This window comes from Trifolium pratense, linkage group LG1, assembly GCF_020283565.1.
Source record: "Trifolium pratense cultivar HEN17-A07 linkage group LG1, ARS_RC_1.1, whole genome shotgun sequence".
Taxonomy (NCBI): Eukaryota; Viridiplantae; Streptophyta; class Magnoliopsida; order Fabales; family Fabaceae; genus Trifolium; species Trifolium pratense.
The window spans coordinates 25928263-25954741 of NC_060059.1; the positions used below are offsets into that span (position 1 = coordinate 25928263).

At 34.1% G+C, this 26479-nt stretch overlaps 2 protein-coding genes across 2 annotated transcripts; one reads left to right on the forward strand and one right to left on the reverse strand.

Annotated features, from left to right (window-relative positions):
• Nucleotides 1-6174: 6174 nt before the first annotated feature.
• On the reverse strand, nucleotides 6175-7996 carry LOC123902167 (L-cysteine desulfhydrase). Its single transcript, XM_045951830.1, has one exon. It carries the CDS (start codon nucleotides 7858-7860, stop codon nucleotides 6496-6498), a length of 1365 nt encoding a protein of 454 aa, XP_045807786.1. The 5' UTR covers nucleotides 7861-7996; the 3' UTR covers nucleotides 6175-6495.
• A 3083-nt stretch (nucleotides 7997-11079) lies between these two features.
• On the forward strand, nucleotides 11080-24592 carry LOC123902168 (protein translocase subunit SecA, chloroplastic). Its single transcript, XM_045951831.1, has 20 exons — nucleotides 11080-11650; nucleotides 11734-11806; nucleotides 11955-12161; nucleotides 12484-12587; nucleotides 12700-12879; nucleotides 16655-16873; nucleotides 17970-18083; nucleotides 18184-18297; nucleotides 18585-18752; nucleotides 18971-19146; nucleotides 20460-20526; nucleotides 21357-21503; nucleotides 21625-21720; nucleotides 21797-21865; nucleotides 21984-22085; nucleotides 22168-22419; nucleotides 22726-22793; nucleotides 23269-23386; nucleotides 23815-24054; nucleotides 24184-24592. Exons 1-20 carry the CDS (start codon nucleotides 11276-11278, stop codon nucleotides 24319-24321), a joined length of 3027 nt encoding a protein of 1008 aa, XP_045807787.1. The 5' UTR covers nucleotides 11080-11275; the 3' UTR covers nucleotides 24322-24592.
• Nucleotides 24593-26479: the final 1887 nt, after the last annotated feature.

Genomic DNA, 26479 nt, shown 5'->3' on the forward strand with positions numbered 1-26479 from the left:
AACTTCTTCTGTTACGTCTAATAAATTGAGAATGTGATAACGATGAAGAACTCAACAACCAAAGTAGAAAACGTCATGCATGACGAAGGTGTGGTATCTATATCTATATATAGTAATAAAACAATTTCAGTATAATTAATAACCAGAAAGTAGAATTCAATGAATATTATAACAAGAAAGTGGAAAATAGTCAAAATAGTAACGTATCATATTCAGATCAAATCCAGATGTCAATGTGTATAGTTGCTTGTGTCTCGATGCTTGCCGCTAACTCAACATGTTCATTGAAAAAAGATTAATAAATAGAGTATGTAAAAGTGGATTGGAAAATGACCTTTGTCGACACCTATGCATGATGGTCTATAGACACTTTTTTAATACCAAAAGGAAAATATATTCAATGAAAACAACAACAAAAATTTAGGGAACATCAACATCATTCAACGACTTCAGAAAAGTGTAAAAAAAACAACTCTTAAAGGATATTACAATAATAATCAACTTAGTCTATAGACGGAACTGGATCCTCTCCTTCCCTAACTCTCTCCTTCTCTCTCCTTCTCAAAATCTGGACAGTTAGATCAATCCCATGGTTTAAAATTAAAACAGAATAAATTAAAAAATAAGACAATATGCTTCTCAATATGCTTCTCATATCGTGATTGTGTATTCGACGACACCACCACCACCAACCCCAACTTGGACGATTCTTATTCACTGTAACTGGAATGCAGCGGCGGATACACGGTGTTCGGCGATGCAACGGCAGTGTTCGACAATGAAGAAAAAATGCACAGGACAGGTTTGCGGCGGTAGTCGGCAATGAGCGGCGGGTTGCCGGTCTCAGAGATCGATGTTGGACGGTATTGTTGAGTTTGAGAAGTATGACAATTGAAGATGAAGATCTGGCTGCAAGATCTGGTTTTTATTACTGTTTTTAGTTTTTTCTTTAAAAACAAAAACTTGTTACAGATAGCAGTAAAACACATTGCAAATTAATTTCACAATGAGTAATGAGAGATTTTGTGAATGAATCCAGAGATTGCAGCCACTAAATTTGTTGTGGAAGATTTTCAAAAAAAAAAATTGTTGTGGAAGATGAAGGGGAAAAGGTTTGCTGTGAAAAGATGCAGGGTATTTTGTTTTGGAAGAATCCTCTCATCCATTAGATTGATCTAACGGTTCAGATTTGGAGAAGGAGAGAGAAGGAGGTAGTTAGGGAAGGAGACAATCCGGATCCGTCTATAGACACAATCAGACAAATTAACCAAATACATAAAATAAAAAATAAAAAACAAATACACATCAAAAAGCACAACCTCGCAAACAGTGGCGACTCCATAATTGTTAGGGAGTTTGGGAAATTTTTTGGAGAGAATTTTATCATATCAATCCAAATTTTGAATATAGAAATATTTAAATCTTGTTTTTCAATATTTAATTTTGGAAGGAATTTTTAAACAAGAAACAACAAACAAGAGTATAACCATGTTTCCAATATAATTAAGGCTCAACTAAATAAGAGGCTACAATGAAAACTGAATCTACATCGACGTATATAATTATATTAAACTACTTATTTATACAATCAAAACAGCTTATTTATATAATCCCTTAACAATCAAAACAGCTTAACAAATTTTAAAATTCAAAACAACATCAAGTCATCAAACAAAGATTTTAGATTGAGAAGGTTTTAGGTTGTTAAAAATTAGAATTAATTGCATATTTGGTCTCTTATGTTTATTTTAGGTTTCAATTTGGTCCCTTATCTTTTAAAAGTTTCAAGTTGGTCCTTTTCCTCAAATTTTAGTTTAAATCGTCGACTTTTCTAATGAATTTGCATACGTAGACCACTTAGGAGAGTACTATGTGAAGGTTTTAGAAAAATTAACTTAAAATTTAACAAAAAGTTAGAAAAAAATTAACTCAAAATTTAACGAAAACGACCAACTTAGGTTGAGATCAATAAATAAGGAACCAACTTGAAACTTTTAAAAAATAAATGACCAAATTGAAACCTAAAATAAACATAAGAGACTAAATATGTCTCGTACGGTACCTTTACGAGATGCGTTTCTTTCTTTTATTTATTTTTTTCTATTTCTTAATGGGCAGCTCAGGCATGCCCGGCGGCATAATCGCCTATGCTCGCAAATCCAATATGGGACTCTGAACTAGATTGCAAAAAAGATATGTAAAACATCGCAAGCATTGAGGAACAACGAGTGAATCCAATCGTCAACGCGGTAGCACAAACACGAACCAACAATTCATTGGAACAAACGCACAAGTAATAAGGTCATTTATAGTCAAATTCGAACCAATCGAACTAAGAGATGGTAACAGACACAAATCCACAGGAACCTCTCCGTTGAAGAGCAAACACAGCAGTTGAGGTACTGGCAGTTGCTTTAACAACCCCACATATCTTCTATCCCCCTAACTAAGGCCAACAAATTCAAAAACGACACCCGAAGTTTTTTCAAATGTGAAAATTGGAATTTTCTAAGTGAGAAGAGAAACGGGGGAAGGGGGGGTGTGTGTGTGTGAGGGGAAGAGAAATCATCTTTTTGTGTTATATGGTCCATGGATTAACCTGTTTAACCCCAGACCATCGTATTTTGACCAAAAAAAATAATAAAGACCACATATCAATATGGGAGGAATTTATATCATCGTACCACAATCGTTATCAAATGTGAACGGAACAATGCCCATTTTGTGTTCTAATCTTCTTGCCAAATCTAGAACAACTTGGGAAGCTCTATCACACACATAACTATTAAAAAAGAAGGCAAAAATATATTTATGGTCTCTTAACTTAATGTCAGATAATATTTTAGCTCTTTATCTTTTTAGTACATTTTAATCATTTTTTCATCTACAGTTTTTTTTCTTTGTGCGCTCTCAATCATAAATATATCTTATGTCATAAAAAAAAAAGATTTTAAATTTAAAAAAAGTCATATACAAACTTGAATGAAGAACTAAAAAGGACAAAAATGGTGTAATAGGATAAAGAATTAAATTGTTACCTAAAATTAAGTTAAAGGACAATGGGAGTAATTTTGCCAAAAACATTTACAAGAATCAATTCATTGAACATGTAGCTACATATATTGGCAGAATAGTGTTCAAAAATGGTTACAAGTAGAACAGTGACTTAGAAACTCAGACCTTCTGTTATCCTGTTATGTTTTTCAGCAGCCAAAGCAGGATTCAAAGATGCTCTGTACCAAACTTACCAAAAATATAATGCTGATTTATTACTCTTTTTACACATATACTATTGCTCAGAACAGCACTCTAAATAAAATCTGCAGCCCAGACATTTCAACGAATGACAGCAGTGCCAGTGGCTATGCCAGCTTTGTCTGATGCATGGGAATCTAGTAATAGTTATACATAGACATAGAAAGTAGACAACAAATTTATTGAGTTTAAAGACTACTACATGTGTAAAAAAATTAGAGATTTTCCCAATCATAACATACCATGTATATATTTGTGAAGATGTGACATTATGATGAGATATAATTGGAATGCAAAGTGCAAAGCCTATGAACTCCTTAGTTTATTTATTTGTCACAAAAGAAGAAAATCATTTAAGCAAAGAGAATAAATTGAAAAAAGATAGGAAGACAAGGAATCACAATATTAAAAGGAAAAAAGAAACATGACAGAAAAGGTATAAAACTGTGTAAAAAAAATGTATAAAACAATCAAAGAAAAAAAAAAGGTTCAGTATCAGTGTAACAACAAAGCTGCCTAATCCTTTAAAATATCAGTTAGTGTAACCCCAGATAAAAAGGTCACCTGCTTTACACCAAATAGACTCCGAAAGCTTAATATTATCTCAAACCAAAGCACAAGATCACAATATTATCTCAAACCAAAGCACAAGATCACAATATTATCCCAAACGAATGAGAGAAGCACAAGATCACAATTTAGCCTCTTTAATTATCTTCAGCTATTGGTCCAAGGACCTAGCACACACCCAGCATTTACAAATATCGAAGGGTTTATAAATCCTACAGAATTCCCTAAAAAAAAAAAACCAATCTGATGCTGAAAGAAGCCAAGACATCAATAAGTAGTAAAACTGCAGCTCCAGAGAATTATAGGCACAAATATTTGAGATAAATTTGTGTAAATCGACCGTAATCGGTAACCAGGGATATAAAAGATACAGGAAAAGCAAAAGAGCAGTGCTATGTCACGACAAAAATCAGTCATGAACGTCACGACAATACATGCGTCACTTTTTAAAAATCCAGGATAAACTTTCCAGTTTCCTGTAAGACCGGCGGAAAACACAGAATCACAGATGAGTGGCCAATAAGATTGTTTCGTAAGTCGTTATGAACGGTTTTGTGATATTAAGCAATTTTCTCAACAAAAAACACGACAACTTTGAGGTCAAAAGTCAGCCAATAATCATGATTGAAAACAAGAAAATACAAACTCTACATATGGTAGCATGAAATATTCAATACAAAACCCTGACTAATCACTTGGCATTCTGAGAAACTTCTATAAAAATATTAGTCATACTATCAAATTCTAAGCCAATATACTAAAAAAATATATCTCATTCTGCATTATAAGTAGGATCAACTATAGACAATATGGAAATCAAATCAAAGTAATTGGGCTGCACTACAAAGTTACATCTAACAAAGCAACTATGAATAGTCATATCATACCATGTATGTATGTATGCGTGAAGATGTGACATTATGCTGAAATATAATTGGGATGCAAATAAGATTTTTTTACACTCAGTGCAAAGTCTATAAACTAAGTCAATAAACTCCTTTGTTTATTTGTTACAAAAGAAGAAAATCATTTAAGCTAAGAGGATAATTTGAAAAAGATAGAAAGTCAAGGAATCACACTATTAAAAGAAAAAAGGAACGTGACAGAAAAAGTATAAAACAATCAAAGAGAGAAAAAAAGGTTCAGTGTAACAAAGCTGCCCAATCCTTTAAAATATCAGTTGGTGAAACCCCAGATAAAAAGGTCACGTACTTTACACCAAATAAACTCCAAAAACTCAAAATCATCTCAAACCAAGCGAAAGAAGCACAATATCACAATTTAGCTTCTTTAGTTTTTACTTCTATCAAAGATTCAAAATTATCTTCAAGAATCTGTTCAAGGACCTAGCACACACCCAACATTTACAATATTGAATAAGGGTTTATAAAATAATCAATTTACTGGAAAATTTAAGAACTATTATAAATCCTACAGAATCCCCTAAAAAAACAATCTGACGCGGAAAGAAGCAAAGAGATCAATAAGTAGTAAAACTGCAACTCCAAAGAACTATAGGCACAAAAAATTGAGGTAAATTTGTGTATATCGACCATAATCAGTAACCAGGGTTACATAGATTTATAAAAGATACAGGAAAAGTAAAAACAAATAAACAAAAGAGCATTGCTATATGTCGCGACAAAAATCAGACATGAACGTCGCGACAAAAATGAGTCATGGACGTCACGACAATACACACGTTACTTTTTAAAAATCCAGGATAAACATTCCAATAAGACTTTAGCGGAAAACACAGGTGAGTGGCGGCCAATAACATTGTTTCCTTAACAAGTCGCGATGAACAGTTTTATGATATTAAGCAATATCCTCGACAATAACACGACAACTTTGACGTCAAAACTAAAAGATACAGGAACCAGGGTTACACATAGATTTATAAAAGATACAGGAAAAGTAAAAACAAATAAACAAAAGAGCATTGCTATATGTCACGACAAAAATCAGTCATGAACGTCGCGACAAAATTCAGTCATGAACGTCACGACAATACACCGTTACTTTTTAAAAATCCAGGATAAACTTTCCAATAAGACTTTAGCGAAAAACACAGGTGAGTGGCGGCCAATAACATTGTTTCCTTAACGAGTCGCGATGAACGGTTTTGTGATATTAAGCAATATCCGATTCCTCGACAATAACACGACAAACTTTGACATCAAAACTCAAAAGTCAGCCAACATACAATCATGATTGAAAACAAGAAAATACAAACTTCACATATCGTTGCATGAAATATTCTATACAAAATCCCCAACCAATCACTTAGCATTATGAGAAACTTCCATAAAAATATTATTCATACTATCAAATTTTAAGCCAACATACTACAAAAAAACATATCATTCTTCTGCATTATATAAGTACGATCATACTATAGTCAATATGGAAACCAAATCAAAGTGATTATTGGGCCGCACTACAAAGTTACATCTAACAAAGTAACTATATAGTAATACTTCATTTATAAGATTTTTCGAGAAAACTGGACTACAGTCTACACTTATTTTGTTACAAAAACAAGATGATACAGAACAACAAAAATGGGCATACTCATACAATGTCCTGCCGAGGCTAAAGCTATTCCAAAACCGAAAAACAAGTCAGAAATGGAGAATATTTATATATTCTATACCTCATTTTTCTCGATCACTCTTTAGGAAGTTCACTGCAAACTTTTCCATCCTCCAAAAGCTGAATAATTGCAGTCTTAAGCCTATCATAATCCTCAACAGTGTTATACACCTGATGAGAAATCCTCACATAACCAGTTATAAACCCATCCTTGTCTCTAGGAACCCTTTCACCATTTCTCAATCCTTGATAATACACAGGAACTTCTATAGCATGATAAACCCTAAGATAAAACCTTAACCTCAAAGCATCATCATCACTCATTACACGAAGCTTCGAAGGCAAACCCACCATAATCATACTAGCACACATTTCCGGCGGCGACCCAAGATTCGTTCCCCAAGCTTCCTTCAACATAATCCCCATTTTCACAACCATTTCATGGTTCCTCTTCATAATCCCATCAATTCCACCTTCAAACCGATTCACAAACTCCAAAATTGTAGGCACAACAAGCTGAGGACTATAATCTCTCATCCCAACCCAAGCACTCTCAGCAGCTAAACCCTTCCCATATTCATGTGCAACCACCGGATGATGCACATTCCCCACTTTCTTATCACAGTACATAAAAGCAACCGAAGGCGGCGAAAACAACCATTTGTACAAATTGCTAACATAAAAATCAGCACCAATCTCTTTAACATCAACTTTCAAGCTTCCAATAGCATGAGCACCGTCAACAAAAACCTGATCCACTTCCTCCTCTCTACAAACCCTAATCAACTCTCTAACAGGAATAACAACAGAAGGCATCGACGTAATGTGATCGATTATCGCTAACCTAACTCTTCCGCCATTAACTTTACCACGCTCAAGTCCTTTCTTAAACTCCGTGATAATCTCCTCGTCAGAGTTAACCGGAAACGGTAACTGAACCTCAATAACAGAGCCACCGACAGAAGTAACATAAGCTTCAATCGATTTCTTAACAGCTTGATAAGCGCAATGAAAAATTATAACAGTATCATTTTTGCAGAATTCACCGGAAGCGAAATTTCTACCGATTTGCTGAAGAACGATAGCGGCAGCGGTAGTAGCGTTATCCACAAGTGAAATATCTTCAACATCATCAGCATTGATTAGGTCTTTGATAATCAAACGAGAATCAAGAATTCCGTTACGGAGTTTGTTGAAGAAAAAATCGTCAGGTTGTTGAAGAAAACAAAGCTGCCATGAATTTTGAGCGGCGAGAACAGAACGCGGACAGCTTCCGAAGCTACCGTTGTTGATTCGCGCGACGCCGGTTTGGTGATGAGAGAATTCATGGCGGAGTTCGGAATCGGAAATGAAGTGAGTGAGTTTCGGTTTTTTTGCGTCACGGTGGTTTTTTTGTTCGGTGGAGTAAACGGCACCGTTTTGAGAGTGGTGATTATCCATTGTTAGGGTTAGTTTGATGAAATGTGTGTTGATTTCATTGGTGAGTGGATGATAGAGTTAGAGTGTCAGTGAAATGAGTGGCGATGGCAGATTTTAGCAGTTCAAGACTATGTGTTTCCTTTCCTTTTATATATATAGTAGTATATTTTTATTTTGGAATGTATTATTCCATTTTTAACATTAAATATTTCCTCGGTGTCATTTTATAAAATCTACTTTAACTAAATGTATTTTTCTAAATGTTTTAATCGTATTTTTCTAAATGTATATAAATTTAAATATTATCATATAAAATCTTGTTTGATTTGTTTCAATGAGTATTTTTCAAAATATTAAAATTTTATAATTTTTGCTAATACACAATTATATATATTCGTACTCAAACTTATATATTGATGTACGTGCCAAAGTTAACGAGGTCTTATTTTTGGGACGGATGGAGTAAAAGATAGACGACAATGTTTTTTTTTTTTTGAAAAAAGACGACAACGTTTTTGTTTAGTATTTTCCTTTTGTTTTGTTTGTGTGTGGATCATGGATGGGCCTGGGCCTGACCATGTGAAGTGAAATTTGATTTCAGGCTTTGTGAAAGTATAGAGGATGTGCAAAACTGAAAAGAGGTTGTTTTCATGGAATTTTTTTTGAATTTATACCGTTAAATTATACTTTTGTCCGTCTCAATTTATAAGAAAAATTATTTTTTTATCTCAAATTATAGGGAAAAAAATCATTTTTTTATCATTTTTAAGTTTTATTTTTACTTTCATTAAAAAAAAAAAGTTTTATTTTTACTCATTATCATAAAATTAAAGGCAAATTATATTTAATTTATTTTCTCTTTTCTTTTCCTTATAATCAATAACCAATAATTATAAAAAAAAATAACCAATAAAAATTATTTTTACATATTTCCATGAAATTTATTTCAAGAAAATTACAAAAAGACATACTTCAAATTATCATATTTTACTTTTTTTAGGGCCCGTTTGGATTAGCTTATGCAAACAGTTTATGCAATTTTTATGTATTATTATAAGTCTGTCAAGGTAGTTTATGATAAAATAGCTTATAAAAATACAATTTTCACTCATTTAGTTAAAATATATAACCTTAAGTTCAATTAAAATATATAAGTTATATTCAACTCATTTAGTTTTTAATATTCAGTTAATTTTATTCAACTTAAGTTCAATTCATTTTGTTCATGAACTAAATGAAATATTTTTGTTTAAGTGTATTTTTTGTCCTTGTAAATACACGAGTTTTTGTTTTTAATCTACGTAACTTTCTTTCTTTTTTTACAAATAGGGCTTAAAGCCAAAAAAATAAAACTACATCGCGACTATGCAAGGAATTAAAATTCCCAACAAATATGATTACCAGGCTGAAGAATTGTACAAGTGACATGAATGAATGGGGAAAGACAATTGAGAAGCAAATATCGGGTGGCAATTGTAGAATGCCGCAATGAGCTTGAAGTCCTTCGCAATACAAACAACCTATTATTTCACTTCGGATTGTATTTGGTTTAAAATTTGAACTAAATACATCACTTTTGTCGACCAACTTTTACTTATATTTTTGGACGGAATGAATAATATATATATATATATATATATTAAGAGTTGTTTATGTGTAACAGTGAGCAACAAAAGTTCCTTCATGATAGAGGGGCTATCATTGTCATCCAAAAAATATGAGACATGTTTCATTAATAAAAAATAATGAAATGCAATAATAAAAAGTAAATAACACTTCTATTAAAATGAATAACACAACGTAACATAATTTTTAACAATTTTAAATATTGTAACGAGATTTGTTATGTTTTTGTTCACAAACTTAAGACATGTTCACCCGTAATGGATTCTCAATCCTTTGGCAAATCCAGATAAGTACATTGCAGCCATACATATTGCAATGCATCCATCGAACGCCATAACGCCAACACAAACGCCAAAACAGACAACAAAAGCAACTCCCTCTTATACAACAAAAATAAGAGAAACGGACTCAAACAAAAATAAAATTGGAGAAAAGCTTGAAGAAACTATAAGTTTTGTTTTCACGGACTTTTTGAGCAGCTTGGACAAAAGCTTTACCGAGGAGAACTTGGGCATCGTTAATGACTTGCATCTCTAATTCATCCGCTCCCCTTTCCTCTTCCGCACCATCCTGACACACCAGATTCACTGGCCAACGAACGACAAGCAAAAGAAAGTTTGAAATCCATCTACAAATCCACCTAACATTCCTTGACTGTAACACTATCATTACCAAGCAAGCACACCCACAAAGGATCCTCAATCCTTTGGAAAATTCAGATGAGTACATTGCAGCCATAAATGCTGCAATGCCTCCGTCCAACGCAGTAACATCAAGATTGAGAAGAATTTCAGACCTATTTTTTATGGACATGTTTATGAGAAACATAAAAGCGAATAAGTTCAGTAAATACCCTAATCCTTGAACAGAGTTTTTGTGTTTGATAAAAACCTCATTCATTGTGTGGGGTGGTGCTACGTCGGCGCAGTCAAATCCGCTAAATGGGTTGTCAACAGTCCTCCGTTCATAAATAAATAAGAAAAATAACCAAAACAACATAGAAAAATAACCAAAACAACATAAAAAAATAAACTCAATTAAACAACTCGACATAACAAAAATAAATAAGAAAAATAAAATTGACTAATCCTAATTTCATAAATAAATAAGACTAGCCTGCAAACTAAAATAACCAAAACAACATAGAAAAAGAAAGACAAATCAGTACAAGAGGCTAACACAAATGCCAAAACAGACCACAAAAGCAAATCACTCTTACACAACAAAAATAAGAGAAACAGATTCAAACAAAAATAAAATTGAAGAAAAGCTTGAAGAAACTAAGTTAGGTTTTCACGAACTTTTTTAGCAGCTTGGATAAAATTAACCAAGACGAGAGAAGATGCAATCGAAAATATTATATTTACCTATTATAATTATAACTAGTCATATTAAGAGGATCATATGTAAACCTAAAAAAAACTATATTATTAGAGGTGTCTTATATTAATTTTCTCTTATAATTTGTGATAAAGAAATTAATTTTTTTTTCCCAAAAAAATAATATTTTCATATTCAAAATCAAAGTTTTGATCACTGTGAAAGACTTTTGACAAAAAATTGATTATTAGTGTAAGTGAGATTATTTTATCCACACAAAGTACAGTGTACATGTGTTCTTCTACTCAGTCACGCCTCCGTGGACTTCTTATCTTATCTTTCGTTTTTTCGTTTTGCTTCTTGCCGCTAACTAACTCATAGCTCAGAACTAAGAACAAACTCACTCACTAACAAACCAAACGCCATGCATGAAAACCAAGCGCGCTTTTCCAATTTAATCTAAAATTCTCACTATAATCCATTTCTTACTATGGCAGCTTCCTCACTCTGTTCTTCCTTTACATCCACAACTTGTAATCCACAACGGCGTCTTCACCACCGTAAAACCCTAACTTCCACTTTTCTTTCCCGAGAATTTCACCTCAGTTCAGTTTCCGTTTCCAAATCACGACGAAACAGTAATCGCCGATTAGGTCCGGTTGCTTCACTCGGTGGTTTGTTAGGTGGTATATTCAAAGGTAATGATACCGGAGAAGCTACAAGGAAACAATATGCTGCAACTGTTAACACTATTAATGGATTGGAACCGAAGATTTCTGCACTTTCGGATTCTGAACTTAGGGACAAGACTTTTGCATTGCGGGAACGTGCTCAAAAGGGAGAGTCGTTGGATTCTCTATTACCTGTGAGTCTAATTAGCTTATTTATTAATCGCTTAAATGAAGTTGATGTTGATTGTAGCTATAAGGAAGTGATTTTGTATTATAGGAAGCTTTTGCTGTTGTAAGAGAAGCTTCCAAGAGAGTTTTGGGCCTTCGTCCATTTGATGTTCAGTTGATAGGTTAGTGTTTATGTTTGATTTGTTGTTGGTGGAATTTGAATATGTTACTTTATTATATTTTTATATCGAAATATCGAAAATTTGGTGTGTAAATGTGTATGTGCATGTGGAAAATTTATTAATGTTGTTTTTAGTTTGGGTGGTGTAGGGGGTATGGTTCTTCATAAGGGAGAAATAGCTGAAATGAGGACGGGAGAAGGGAAGACATTGGTTGCCATTTTGCCAGCTTATTTGAATGCATTAGCTGGGAAAGGAGTTCATGTTGTTACTGTTAATGATTATCTGGCTCGGCGTGATTGTGAATGGGTTGGTCAAGTTCCACGTTTTCTTGGAATGAAGGTTGGCCTCATCCAGCGTATGTCTCGTATACTTAGTTCCTTTCATTTCCCCTTTGTTTTTAGATTCTGTTTCCATATACTTTCAAATCTATGTTATTCATCCGTTGTTACTCATCATTCGGGTGTTGGCTGTATTTAAATGTCGTGTCTTGCTTCTCATTATCCGCTGATTTTTTCACCACTCAATAAAAGCAAACACATCTTTGAAAAGTTTTTTTTGGGTTTTTGTTTAGGGATTTTATGTTTCTGCCGTTCTTATTAACCGAGCTTCTTTAATATGCAACAGAATATAAATCCATTCCTTTCCTGCACTCTAACAAATTATGACTTCATTGGCAGAGAATATGACAAGTGAGCAAAGAAAGGAAAATTATTTATGTGACATAACGTATGTTACCAATAGCGAGCTTGGTTTTGATTACTTAAGAGACAATCTTGCCACGGAAAGTAATTCTTCCTTTATATATTCCTTGCATTTACTATATGCTAGCTTTGTAAACAGTTACTTTCTATCCTTTTAATATCACACTGAACTCCAAACTATGGAATGTGCAGAGTGTTGAGGAGCTTGTCATTAGGGGTTTCAATTATTGTGTCATTGATGAGGTTGATTCAATCCTTATCGATGAAGCTAGAACTCCACTCATTATATCAGGACCTGCAGAGAAACCCAGCGATCAATATTACAAGGCTGCAAAAATTGCAGAAGCCTTTGAACGAGATATACATTACACCGTAAGTCTTCTATCTATGCTTATTTTAAAATTTAATGCAGTGTTAACTTTATCATTATATATATCTGCCGTTTCATTTTCCGTACATGTTCACCTCACTTTTATGTTGTGCCTGGTAAGAAATATTAGCATCTTAATTGGAGTCTTTTTTCTGCTTTAGGTTTGCAAGCGATAGAAAACGTGTATACCTCTTATATAAATTCAGCCAATTTTATGTAAAGTTTAGACAAAATTTTGTCAGAAATTAAGGTTAGCAACTTTCTTTGGGCCAATCATTCTCACATTAGAATATAATAAAAAATTATAAAATGGCACGACTTTGTCATTGATTACTCCCTCTGTCCCCATATTGAGTTTCACTTTAGGTTATTTTACACAAATTAAGAAAAGTTGTAATAAATAAGGGTAACCATTTCACAAAATTATCCATATTAATCATCGAGTGTTAACCATTGTAATTATAGTAAATGCATAGTGGAGTATAATCAACTTGGAAGTAATGCACATTGTATTATTTTGGAGCTATAATTGGAATAAAATAATTAATATTACATGAAAACATAAAGTGACACTTATATTGGGGAACTTCCCTTTTGCTAATGTGATACTTAATATGGGATGGATGTGTAATACTTTTGGCTTTGATGAGAAAATGAAAATGGTAAGTGAAGTTCATCTGTGACCAATACCTTTTCTCCACGTGGGATATGCTCAATGCTTAAAGAGAGAAGATCTTCATTGCTAGGTTTATGATGCAATTACAAACATGAAAATCAGGTAATGGAATATCTGTCCCTGTTTTTTACAGAGGTTATGGACCTTTGATGTTTTCCAGGTATATTTATGCCTTGGGAAGGGATTAGAAGAAAAAGAGGAAACTTGATCTGATGAGAGGGTGATTTTTTTATTGGAATACACCTAGTAAATGTTATGTAGGATGAACTGAAATTTGATATTAAATAGCTAGTTTGCATTATGTGGTCTGCTTGGATATATATGCCTTGGGAAGGGATTGGAATAAAAAGAGGAAACTTGATCAGATGAGCCCTAGGTAAATGATGCTAAGTTCGATAGTTAGTTGGTTCCAAACAAATGTTTTGTTTTAAATGATTTGTTTTTGGAAGAGACCATTAATATGTTGTATTGGATTGAGTACCTTCAATTGGAATTGCATTGGGATTTATATTTGGATTGTTAGTAAATTGGGTTGTGTCTTCATCATCCGAACCGGAAGAACTTACCTTAAGATGTCCCTCATCGATGTCACTTTCAGATGTGCAATAGTTTTCAGTTGGTACTTCAATATTTTCATTCAAATCGGGTAGCTTTCTTCCACCATTGAGGTGTGTTGTACATGTAGAAGTAGAAGTCTGCCCTTCAGTTGGAGGTTCAAAAGTCCCATTCAATTCAGATAGCCTTCTTTTACCATTGAGGTGTGTGGTACCTGTAGAAGTAGAAGCCTGACATTGAGTTGGAGGTTCAAAAGTTTCATTAGAATAAGGTAGCTTTCTTTTACCATTGAGGTGTGTGGTACATGTAGAAGTAGAAGGCTGATTTGTATTTTGGGTTTGCACATTAGGAACCAAATTGGCAAAAGAAAAAATTCTTGTCGGTTGTGATGAAATTGAAGGTTCATGATTGGTTACTGATGAATAACGATTCTCTAAGTTAGCTCCAAAAGAGTTGATGTTAAATTAGTCTTCTTGGTTTGAATGTAATGTCTTTAAGAATTGATGGTTGTGTGCCAATATTACTTGTTGAATGACTTGTGCTTGTAGTATTAAGAACAGATGTAGTAATATTTGTGAATGGAATTCTCTTTGAAGTTGGAGTTGATGGTGTTCCATTGCTGACGTTGTTTCTCTTAGTTTGGACAATTTGTTTTGTTTTTAAACAGTTAAGAGTGTGAATTGACAAAGAAGGTGTAGAGTGTAATAAGGTTGAAGTCCATCCAACTTCATCCATGAGACTATAAGATCCCTTGTGTAGGATCTCAAAATTATTATCAATGATGAATGAGGAATAGTTTGAGCAGTACCAATCTCATGAACAGCACCTATTACATCTGTATAAGTAATGTAAAATCATAACTTATGAGGTTACTGACATTATATGAAACAAAAGAATAAGTAATTAACATGTAAAATCATAACTGATGAGGTTATCTTATATCAGAAATCATACCATATAACAGGTCTTCACGAAACTTTCCAGCTTTGATTTCTTCAATTTTCTTAAAGTTGAATCCAGATACAGGCATGTTTGGTATATCATCATTTGGCTCAACTTTTGTCCCTGAAATAAACACCAGCTTGAATGGGTGGCCAGAGCACTTAGCATCACTTTTTTGAACCCTGAAATTCTTGATAGTTTGTGTTTTAAGTTGCATATGTTCTTCCATATATTTTTTCCTTTTTTTCACTTCATCAGCAAGAATAATGACACGTATAGTGTCACCCTGAAATGAAAACAATATCTTGAACATTGAATTAAAATATCATACATGAAAACATTGCAGTTAGTGAACACTCAAACAACTAATACATATTAATCTAAATGAGAGTAAATAGCATCCTAAAATCTTATAGTTCTACTTATGAATGGGATGTGGAACCATTATTGTGTTTATGAATGAGAGTCCAGCCTTATGGTTTCTGCTGTCTGCTATTTTTGTTCCATTTTTTGCTAGTTTCAGGGTGATTTAGTTTTTATAGGAGGAGTTTGTTAAAAATACACGTTTTTATAGGGGGCGTTTATAGTTTCTGTTTAGAGTTTAAAAGCTTGCAGCATTTAAAAATAAAAAAGATAGTAATTTGTAACACAATATCACAGCGGCTTTACCGAAACATCACGTAGCAGAAGTTCAACTTGTCTGTCTTGACCTTTTTTGATGCTCCAGATACTCTCAACCTTGACCGCGAGTTTCCATATTTCCTTCCTATCATTAATGTCTTTGATAGCGTCAAACTTTCTTGACATTGCCATATCGAACAGGGTCACCCTGAAACCAACGGAAATAGAAATGAAAAATCGAAATGTGTAAAAATGCTATGTCAATCAACAGTTATCGCGATAAATCGGTTTCAAAGTTCAGAAATCGCGTTAAATAGATATAACAAAAATAGTGTAAATGGAACAATAATAGTGTCTTAAAGTTCTATTTTATAATGCCTAGTTCTTATAGTTCTTCAATGAAAAAGAAGTGAAGAAAACTTACAGTATGAAGAAGGAGATTTCGGAGATGAAGAATGAAGAAGGAGATGTGAAGAAACTTTGGAATGGATTTGAACAAAGTTGAATATGTTGGAGAAAGCGGACAGATTTTTACTTTGCACTACAATAGATAGTGTAGTGTGTAAGTTGTAGAGTGATTTTTTGACTGTGACAAGTCAATGCTGCAGGAAAAAAGACATAGGGAATGTCAATTTTCTGCAATTTTTCTGCAAGTTAAGTAAAAGAGAAGAAGTCAAAAATATCCCTATTTGTAGGACATTTGCAGCAAAGGTATTGGAGGGCAGATAAGTAATAACAACAGCAACAACATTTCTGAAATTGTTAGCAGATAGATCAAAGATATGATGCCACAAACACAAAAAAAGTAGTATTTGTTAAATTAATTTAAAAACACATTTTTGAAAGTTTTGATTTTTATTCATCATGAATGGTCAATGGTTTTCAAATTTCCATCATGAGAATAACTTGTTTTATATCTGCTAACAGGAGCATATGCGTTATTTAGTTTGATCTTATTCTTCTTACTAAGACTGTCATTGCAGGTGGATGAAAAACAAAAATCAGTTCTACTTTCTGAACAGGGCTACGAAGATGCTGAAGAAATTCTAGCTGTCAAAGATTTATACGATCCACGAGAACAATGGGCTTCATTTGTCATAAATGCAATTAAAGCAAAAGAACTTTTTCTTCGAGATGTAAATTACATAATTCGTGGAAAAGAAGTCTTAATTGTTGACGAGTTTACTGGTCGAGTAATGCAGGTATTTAAATATTCTGCTCGACCCTATGGAAATATACATTTTAATTGGAAAAGCCAATGAGAATAAGTATGGTATCGCCTATAGCAGTTTCTTAGGCAGAATTGGCTTTTTTTTTTGGTATTAACCCTCTAGTTCCTGGGGAAGGGGACCCGGTAATTCAGAGTTCGGCCGCGAGGTAAGTAAAGCCTGACCAAGAATTATTCCCACCAGGAATCGAACTCGGGTTCTCCGGAACGATTCGTCCTAGGGGGAGCTCATTAACTACTTGAGCCCAATGTCTTGGTTAATGAACCCTTATTTTTGTTAATACTAGACTCTTGATTTTAATCAAAAATAGGGAAACAAATCATGATTGTAACTGAGAAATAAAGAAACTAACTTTGGAAGATAATCTTAAAATACCGGGTTAGAAACTAATCAATCCCAAGAGATAAAATAAAATGCTGTACGATTTGGTTAAGATATTATAAGATATGTTTTTATATCATCTAACAAATTATAATCTCATTGTTTTGCTTGTATTCATTGTCGTTTTCCGGAACTGTATTCAGGATTTGGCAAAGCCTTGCTTCAGATTATGGCTAATAATTATTTATATTGCTTCATGACTGAATTCATAGTCCTCTATTGGCTAACTTGTGACAGTTCTTTTTGAATTTAATAATCATCCTTTAATTATTGATACCACAATAATATTTATAGTTAAAATTCACTAGAATTGGATTGAAGGTTCAATACAGAAACTGTTTATAATAGTCTGCTATCTAAACCTGGACAGTAATTTACCTCCCTCTCCAAAAGGTAGATTAGATGTTGTGATACCCATACCCAAAGACTCCACCATTGTGATACATGCTTAACTCGCCTTGCCTGTGAATACATACCAAAACCCGTGTTTAGATTTGCAATCTAATTGTTTAGACAATACAAAATCTTATTTATTACTTGAATTACCACCACTTTTACCTTCAAAGCAAAAAGAATGAAACTTTGATGAAGCAATAACATTTCTTGTCTTCAAATTTTTGAGAGGCAAACTTTGTTGATATGTCAAGGCACACATTATTTTTGATATACTTTTTCTCTCTACTGATAGGGGAGAAGGTGGAGTGATGGACTTCACCAAGCAGTTGAAGCAAAGGAAGGGTTGCCCATTCAAAATGAAACTGTGACACTGGCTTCTATTAGTTACCAGAATTTCTTTCTGCAGGTTGGAAATGTTATATCTGAGCTGATTAAGCAACTTTTCAGTTCAGAATTTTATTATCCGTGGAAATTACCTTGATGCTTTTGAATTTGTGCTTTTACAGTTCCCAAAACTTTGCGGCATGACTGGCACTGCAGCAACAGAAATAACAGAATTTGAAAGCATTTACAAGCTTAAAGTTACAATCGTCCCTACAAACAAACCTATGATAAGAAAGGTCTCTTATTGCTTGTCATTCATATGCAACACTTTAATAAGTTGATGATTGTTTTGCCATGTTGGGTCTGTATTCTGATTCCTGAATGGGATGATTGATATTATTACTATGTTTATATATGCAAGAATAATGCCAGGGCAAATTATTATTATAGTTCCACAAGAGGTAGTGGTGGTAGATTATTTCCATCAAAAGTTATTTAGTGCATGCGTTGCCTGATAAAGCAATTTTCATTGATTACTTAATGCTTTTCTAATTCCTAATGGTGTTTTTAATTTCTTTCTCAGGATGAATCTGATGTAGTTTTCAGGGCTACTACAGGGAAATGGCGTGCAGTTGTGGTGGAAATCTCTAGAATTCACAAAACTGGCCGACCTGTGCTTGTTGGCACCACTAGTGTTGAGCAGAGTGATTCTTTGTCTGAGCAATTGAAGGGAGCCGGAATCCCGCACGAGGTAAAATCTCTATTGTCTTAATGAGAAATGGACAGAATCTGAGAATACAATATTTTCTTCATGACACCTGTTTTGAATAATTTTTGTTTCTAAAAAAGGACAGCCTATTCTTATCCAAGATCAAGTGCTGCTAAAACTGATGAACTGCACTTCCATTCGGAAGCATGAGAATAAAGCTTACTCTAATGACCATTTTCTGTTTCAATTTTTGTTTTAAGGTTCTCAATGCAAAACCAGAAAATGTAGAGAGGGAAGCAGAAATTGTAGCACAGAGTGGTCGTCTTGGGGCGGTAACAATTGCCACCAATATGGCTGGTCGTGGGACAGATATTATCCTTGGTGGTAATGCTGAATTTATGGCACGGTTGAAGCTTCGTGAGATACTGATGCCGAGGTATGGTGGAGCTTTAATTGGCATATTAGTTCATTGAAACTTTTCCCATCCATCATGTACTTGTTGCCTTTAGCGTATAATTTAAAATGTGTTTTTACCCATATTTGGGTGGGCTTCATTGGAAGTATGCTCCTTGCATGTTAAAAAAAATACTGAATGTAGACATCTGTATAAGAAAGTGAGATTGAGTGGCTTCAGATTTTCAAGTGCTACTCGCAATTACTACGAGAAACAATGTCAATTGAAGAAAATAAATTGCATTGTGAATCCTTTGATCACATGGTTTCTAAGAAAGACTTGTGTGAAAAATACCCCATTCAGTTCTTTGTGAAAAATAAGTACATATCAGATAGCATTCCTATTCCTATATTAATAGGGAGATTGTATTGGATAATTAAATCAGAAAGGGTACAGAGATATAAGAGAAGAAGTTCCCAGATATGGAGGAGACTTATTTATAGCCCAAGGCACAAGCCTGAAATTAGAAGTGACAGTTAACTCCTATGTGAACCTCCTGGCCACGTCTACAATTACATTCATTTTTCCCTTTTCTCTCTCCTATAAGTAATACTCCAGTTAGATTTATTTCAATCCTTAAAAATGCGTCCTTCCACTTACATTTGCACTCATTTCTCTTGATTCCTTAAGCATACAATAATAGACTTGTAGGATTTTTGACTTCGATTTGAGTGACTCATCAGTATACAACTATGATGCATGTACAAAAAATATTTCTCTCTTTCTCAAGGGCACAAGATCCGATAACTAATATTAAAATGATATATTATCTACTGTATAAAATAGCTATTCTTTGCCTTCATAGGCATAATAAATAGTTAATACCTTAAATTGGGTATCCTTGTGGCCCATCAACAGAACAATCAACTCTCCTTTGGTTCCCCCAGGGCAGTTGCAGATAGAATAACATGATGCAGATTATAGGAAATTAAATAAAAGCATGATCAGTTATATTTCCTAAGCAGCCATCTCACGTGATTACTGTTTGCAGTAACTTCATATGTATAAAGCATTTGATTCCCGTGCATCAGAATCTCCATGTTCATATTGTAGGTCTGATCTTTCATCTTTCTATATCTGATAATTGGCTCTGCATAGAGGGTATAACCTATGATAATTGCATATGCGTATTATTCCTTGCTTGTGCAATCGAACTGCTTCCAGGATTCATGTGTCACTGATACAACTTTGATGGAAAAGCATCTTCTGGTTACTCCTATGTTTGGATTCTTATTATTATACCATGCCTTTCATTAGAACTGCATTTCATTCTTTCTCGGAACATATGATTGCAGAGTTGTTAGTCTAGCGGATGGACTTTCTGCATCAGTCAAGAAATCTCCTCCCAGTAAGACATGGAAGGTATGGTATTTTTTTTTTTAATGATGATATTTCCTCATGTAAATAAGGTGGTGTGTGTATGTGGGGATTGCTGAGGTCTTCCTGCTTGTTTTTTTACAAGGAAAATGTTTTCAACACCTTTTCATTTAGACTATGTATCCTATTTATGCTTTCTAAAAAGGAAAGTAAATAAGGGTGTCTGTGATATATCACTTGGAATTTTTTTGAAAAATTAAATTCATCAATTACTTATCTCTTTCTTCATTCTTTATCTATCTATCTGTGTTCTTTTTATTTAATTCATGATATATTCTAGGACTCAGAAAGACTCCACTTACGGGAAAGCATTATGAAGACATAAGTTTAAAGTTCTCAAAATTGTGTTAGAAGAAATCAATGGTTAATAAAATTGCCAAAATGGGAAGTATTCGACAACAAGTATCAGACACCATTAAGCCCATAGAGTACTGTTGCATCCTCCAACATTATGAGTTTGCAATACTGAACAGTGTGCGTAGGAAATTTGTTTTACTTGAACCCAGGCCTCTACTTGAACAACCGATAAAAATCTTTGACTATGAAAGAGATATATAGATTTTAGTTGTAAGAGATGAATCTTTCTTCAAACAGAGAAGAAATGATGGTGAAAGGGGAGAGATGTCTGAATGTCTGATTGAAAAGGAAAGAAAGTTGGATTCAAGAATACATTTTTCAAATATTATATTACAAAAATACCCACAAATCTTAAATAAATAAATTTGGTTTTAGCTTTAGAAAGTGTATGTGTGTAATCACATTATTTTTATACTTTATAGTAATTGTTTTTAAACTCCACATATGTCATTATCCAGGTGAATGAGAAGCTGTTTCCATGCCAACTATCAAAGAAAAATACCGAATTGGTTGAGAAAGCCGTGCAATTAGCTGTTAAAACATGGGGTAAAAGATCATTAACTGAGTTGGAAGCAGAGGAGCGTCTATCATATTCCTGTGAAAAGGTGACATTCTGTTGATGGCTAGCATAATTATTAAAATCTTTAGGCAAATGACACTTCTTTGTTTTAATACTTTTATTTTTTAATCTTGTATCATCAAATTGGCATTGTGGATTTTATACAGGGCCCTGCCCAAGATGAAGTCATTGCCGAGCTGAGAAATGCATTTCTGGAAATCAGCAAGGAATATAAAGCCTTCACCGAGGAAGAGAGGAAGAAGGTCAATTTGTTTAATAGAGTAATACTTTCCATGATCTATTGTCGTTTATACTTTTATATAAGCATTTTGACTGCAGGTCGTTGCGGCTGGTGGACTACAAGTAGTGGGGACAGAGCGTCATGAATCACGGCGGATTGATAATCAGGTTTTCTTTTTTCCTCCCCTTTTCCTTGCATTAGCATATCCCTTACCACTCTCTCTTCCCTTCCAGAAAAAATGTAGAGTCAAATAAATATTTAACCTTAGAACTTTAATTTCTAAAGCTGCGTGGTCGAAGCGGCAGACAAGGGGATCCAGGAAGCTCACGCTTCTTTTTAAGTCTTGAAGATAATATTTTTCGGATATTTGGTGGAGACCGGATTCAGGTAATGTGGTTATGGTTTTGCTACTGCACCTGGAGTTTGATCTCCTAACACATGGTTAATAACTTAATATTGTGATATGCAGGGCTTAATGCGAGCTTTCAGAGTGGAAGACCTGCCTATTGAGTCCCAGATGTTGACCAAAGCATTAGATGAAGCCCAAAAGAAAGTGGAGAACTATTTCTTTGACATTCGGAAGCAATTGTTTGAGTATGATGAAGTACTTAATAGCCAAAGAGATCGGGTTTATACAGAGAGAAGACGAGCCCTTCAATCTGACAATCTTCAGTCTCTTCTTATTGAATATGCTGAATTGACAATAGATGACATTTTAGAGGTAAGCCTATGCTAAAACTATGGTTCTTTATATACCTTTTTTTTTTACGTGTTTATGAGGAGTGCTAGCAACACACTCTTTAACAAACACACTCTAACACACTCTCTTCTATTGGTTAAAATTTATATGGGTCCCATAAAAGTTATATGGGTCCACATTTTTTTATGGGACCCATGTGAATTTCAACCAATAAAAGAGAGTGTGTTGGAGTGTGTTTGTTAAAGAGTGTGTTGCTTGCATTATTCGTGTTTTTTATATACCTTGCTTAGCCATGTAATGCAAAAATACAATCTTGTGATGAATTAGGCCAACATTGGTTCTGATGCTCCAAAAGAAAGCTGGGATCTTGATAAACTAATTGCAAAAATTCAGCAGTAAGTGAAATATTTTGATTCTATGTTTGATGCCTTGTTTTGTTTAATTATACTGTGGTTCATGCATGATCTCTGTATTCTTGTTAAGTACACTTCTAGAACCTTGACAAGCCAACCAGCCTCTTCAACTATGAGCCAGTGAATTTTTTTTCAGACTCCTTTATGTCTTCCAAATAGGCCGAATTAATTTGCTACAAATTTTGAAAAACTAGGTGTTTTCATAGAGCAGGTCAAACTAGTGCTGGTTTCATGGCACAACAGTTAATGATGTTAGCTTGCTAGTAGCAACAGACCAACCAAGAGAACTATCAACTTTGCTAGTTTACGTTATCGAGTACTTGGTAGAAAAATTATGTTTTGCATTTAATAAAGCAGATTATTTTTATCAAATACTCAGCAATTAACTAGTGCATTGTTTTCCTTTTAATCTGGATCTAACAGTTTTGTTGACAGAAGATATTTGGTTTGTCTTCAGATATTGCTACTTGTTGAATGATCTGACCCCTGATTTACTGAGGAATGAGGGTTCGGATTACGAGGGATTGCGGAGCTATCTCCGTCTTCGTGGTAAAGAAGCCTATCTACAGAAAAGGGTAAGTAGACAGTTACCTAAAATTTAGTTGTAATTTCTTTTTAATTTTTAGGTGTACATAGATCAATTTTTTATGATAATTATAGATACACTGCAATCTATTAGTGAAGTTTTTCCTTTTCTGGGATCTGAGCATTTATGGGTAATACCCATGTAGACCTTCTAGGAGTATGGATCAAATTGAGGATAGTCTATTAATTAAAGATATCAACAAATTAGATGCCAAACCATTATGAAGTTTTGGGTATTAAATTGTCTTGTCATTGGAGATGATTTATGATGCTTGGTAGGGCTTGATTTCGTTTGAAACCCAAATGTTTGTACTTTTAGCATCTTGTGTATCATATCTAAGATACTCTTCCTCTTCACAATTTTATTTTACCTTTATTTCATTTTATTTTCTTTGCATGACTATATATACTTCTGTAGGATATCGTGGAGCAACAAGCACCAGGTTTGATGAAAGAAGCAGAGCGGTTCCTGATCTTGAGCAATATCGATCGGCTATGGAAAGAACATCTACAAGCACTAAAATTTGTTCAGCAAGCTGTAGGTTTACGAGGGTATGCACAAAGAGATCCACTTATTGAATATAAGCTAGAGGGTTACAACCTTTTCTTGGAGATGATGGCACAAATAAGAAGAAATGTTATATATTCTATATATCAGGTTTGCACTGATCTAGAATTTTAGGATCCTGTGTTGTCCCTCTTATCCATTTTTTTAGTTTTCGTGGTTACATACAATACTCCCATTGATACTTAAGCCCCTTTTATGTTGCATTTGAACTTTTGGCAGTTTAAACCTGTGCTGGTAAAGCAAGATCAGGACAAAACGGAGAGTCAGAAATCAGGTAAACGGAACGCAAGCACTCGGACAGATACCAATCCTAATCCAGTTGGTACAGTTGAGCCATCAACAAGTGCTAGTTCGTGATGCTGCACTCGATGCATATAATCGGGTTCCAACTTATTGAACGAAAAGGAGCAACCTGGAAGGCCTCACTTTATCATCTGTTCATCTAATAATTTATGTAAAGTGGAATTTTGATGCTCCAACTGTAAAACTTTATAGATGTAATGGTGCAGCAAGCTAGAAAGAACTGCACCAGTTTTACACAAAACTATGCCATTAGAATGAGCCAAAAGAATACGTTGTAAATCCTAAATTTATTGATTAAATTATATTTGTAACAACATTTTTGTCAGATGTGGTTTTACAAAGTCGATATGCATATGAATTACATCCTATAATTTATAGTACTTTGTGGTAATAGAATTGACTTTAGTATTAAAAGTAAATATTCATTAAACCAAGTGTTTAATTTAAATAAAAATATGACAACTAATACAACAACTGTGTAAGGGCATCAGTTGGCTTCTTCCGAAGTTAATTGGTTTCAAATTTTGAATTTAACAAGTGTCCCCTTCATTTAACACGGACATTAGCAACTCTGTCTTAGTATCTGCTGATACTCATGGGCCACTCCCACGAAATAGTTACAGAAAAATAGAGTAGATTATTATATTGGTAAGAAAGGATGGAAGTTACCATTCGTGCAGTATAAATTATTTTTGGATTGAAGACCATAAAATATAAGATAGTGGAAGTCAACTGGTGCTCCATTCTTAAAACTAACACTCTCTCTGAAAGTCAGCGTCACTGTCTCAGCAATGGAATCCATGACAAGCACAGAAGCAGACAAACTGAGAAGGAAAGAGGGTGCTACTGCTTAATTTTTTTAACTGTTTAGTTACTGCCGATGAATTTGCCTCAACTCAAGTTCTTGGGCTAATGGGAAAAACAGTATCTCACACATATCTTATGAAGAGACTTTCAGCTGTGGATGTGTTTTTGGTACTTACATTGAATGGTTGTAGCTTATGGACAGTTCGCAGCAGCTCAAGTTGCAAACAGATAAACACAATGGAAGTTCGATCACACAGTGTCAGTATTACTGAATTTGGAGCAGTTGGCGATGGGATTACACTCGATACAAAGGCGTTTCAGAATGCCAGCTTCTACCAAAATTCATATGCTGACAAAGGTGGAGCCAAGCTTTTTGTCCCTGCTGGCCAGTGGTTAACTGGTAGCTTTGATCTCATCAGCCATCTTACTTTGTGGTTGGACAAGGAAACAAAAACATAATCATTTTGTTAAACCAATGGTTCACAATGAGGTTAAACAAGTCAGAGAGTTAGAGGCCAAACAAGTTGATTCTAGTGACAGCTCCGCCACCACCAGAATCCAAGGAATTTAAGGGAACCAAGGTTAGGAAGGTATTGTGATGAAAATCCAGCCGATAGTTGCAACGGCAGGACCTTTTCAGGTTCACCACAAGTAACACAAAAATACCAAACATGAAACTTTTTTTTATCAAAATAAAATATTTAAAATGTAAATGTAAATACATGTGTCAGTATCATAGTGTCATCGTCATATTGACAATGTTAGACATTAACTCGTCTAGACACCGCGAAGTTAGACCCAATTTTTGATCTCATCAGTGGTTTATCTTCACACACCAACCCAATTTTTGAGTTAGACCCAACCAAATTTCTAAAATCATCTGCTATCAGGAATTGGAGAATGACGCAAGTGGTCAAATAATGAAAACCTAATAGCAGATGATTTTAGAAATTTGGTTGGGTCTAACTCAAAAATTGGGTTGGTGAGTGAAGATAAATGCTAGGTGGCCCTAAAAATGGATAGACACTAAATTTGATTGGATCTAGCTCAACTTTAGAAAATCAGATTGTAAGGTGGAGACTATCCACTATTTATATAATCACATGTTTGGGTCATATGTGAAGCACGAACACAGACACTGACATTGACATGGCGACACCAATAGTAATTTGAGAAAATGACATAATTAAGTGCAATCATAAGTGTCGGTGTCGTTTTGGTGTCCGACACCGACACATGTCCAATACATAACACGGCTAATTTGAGGAGTGTCCATGTTTCATACTCATATCTCATTCAATGTGAGTCTCAATTGACAACCATATTGTATAATACCAACTGCTAATGGCTGTATGTATAATGTTGTGACTTGTGACAGAAGGAATATTCAATGACTAAATGATAT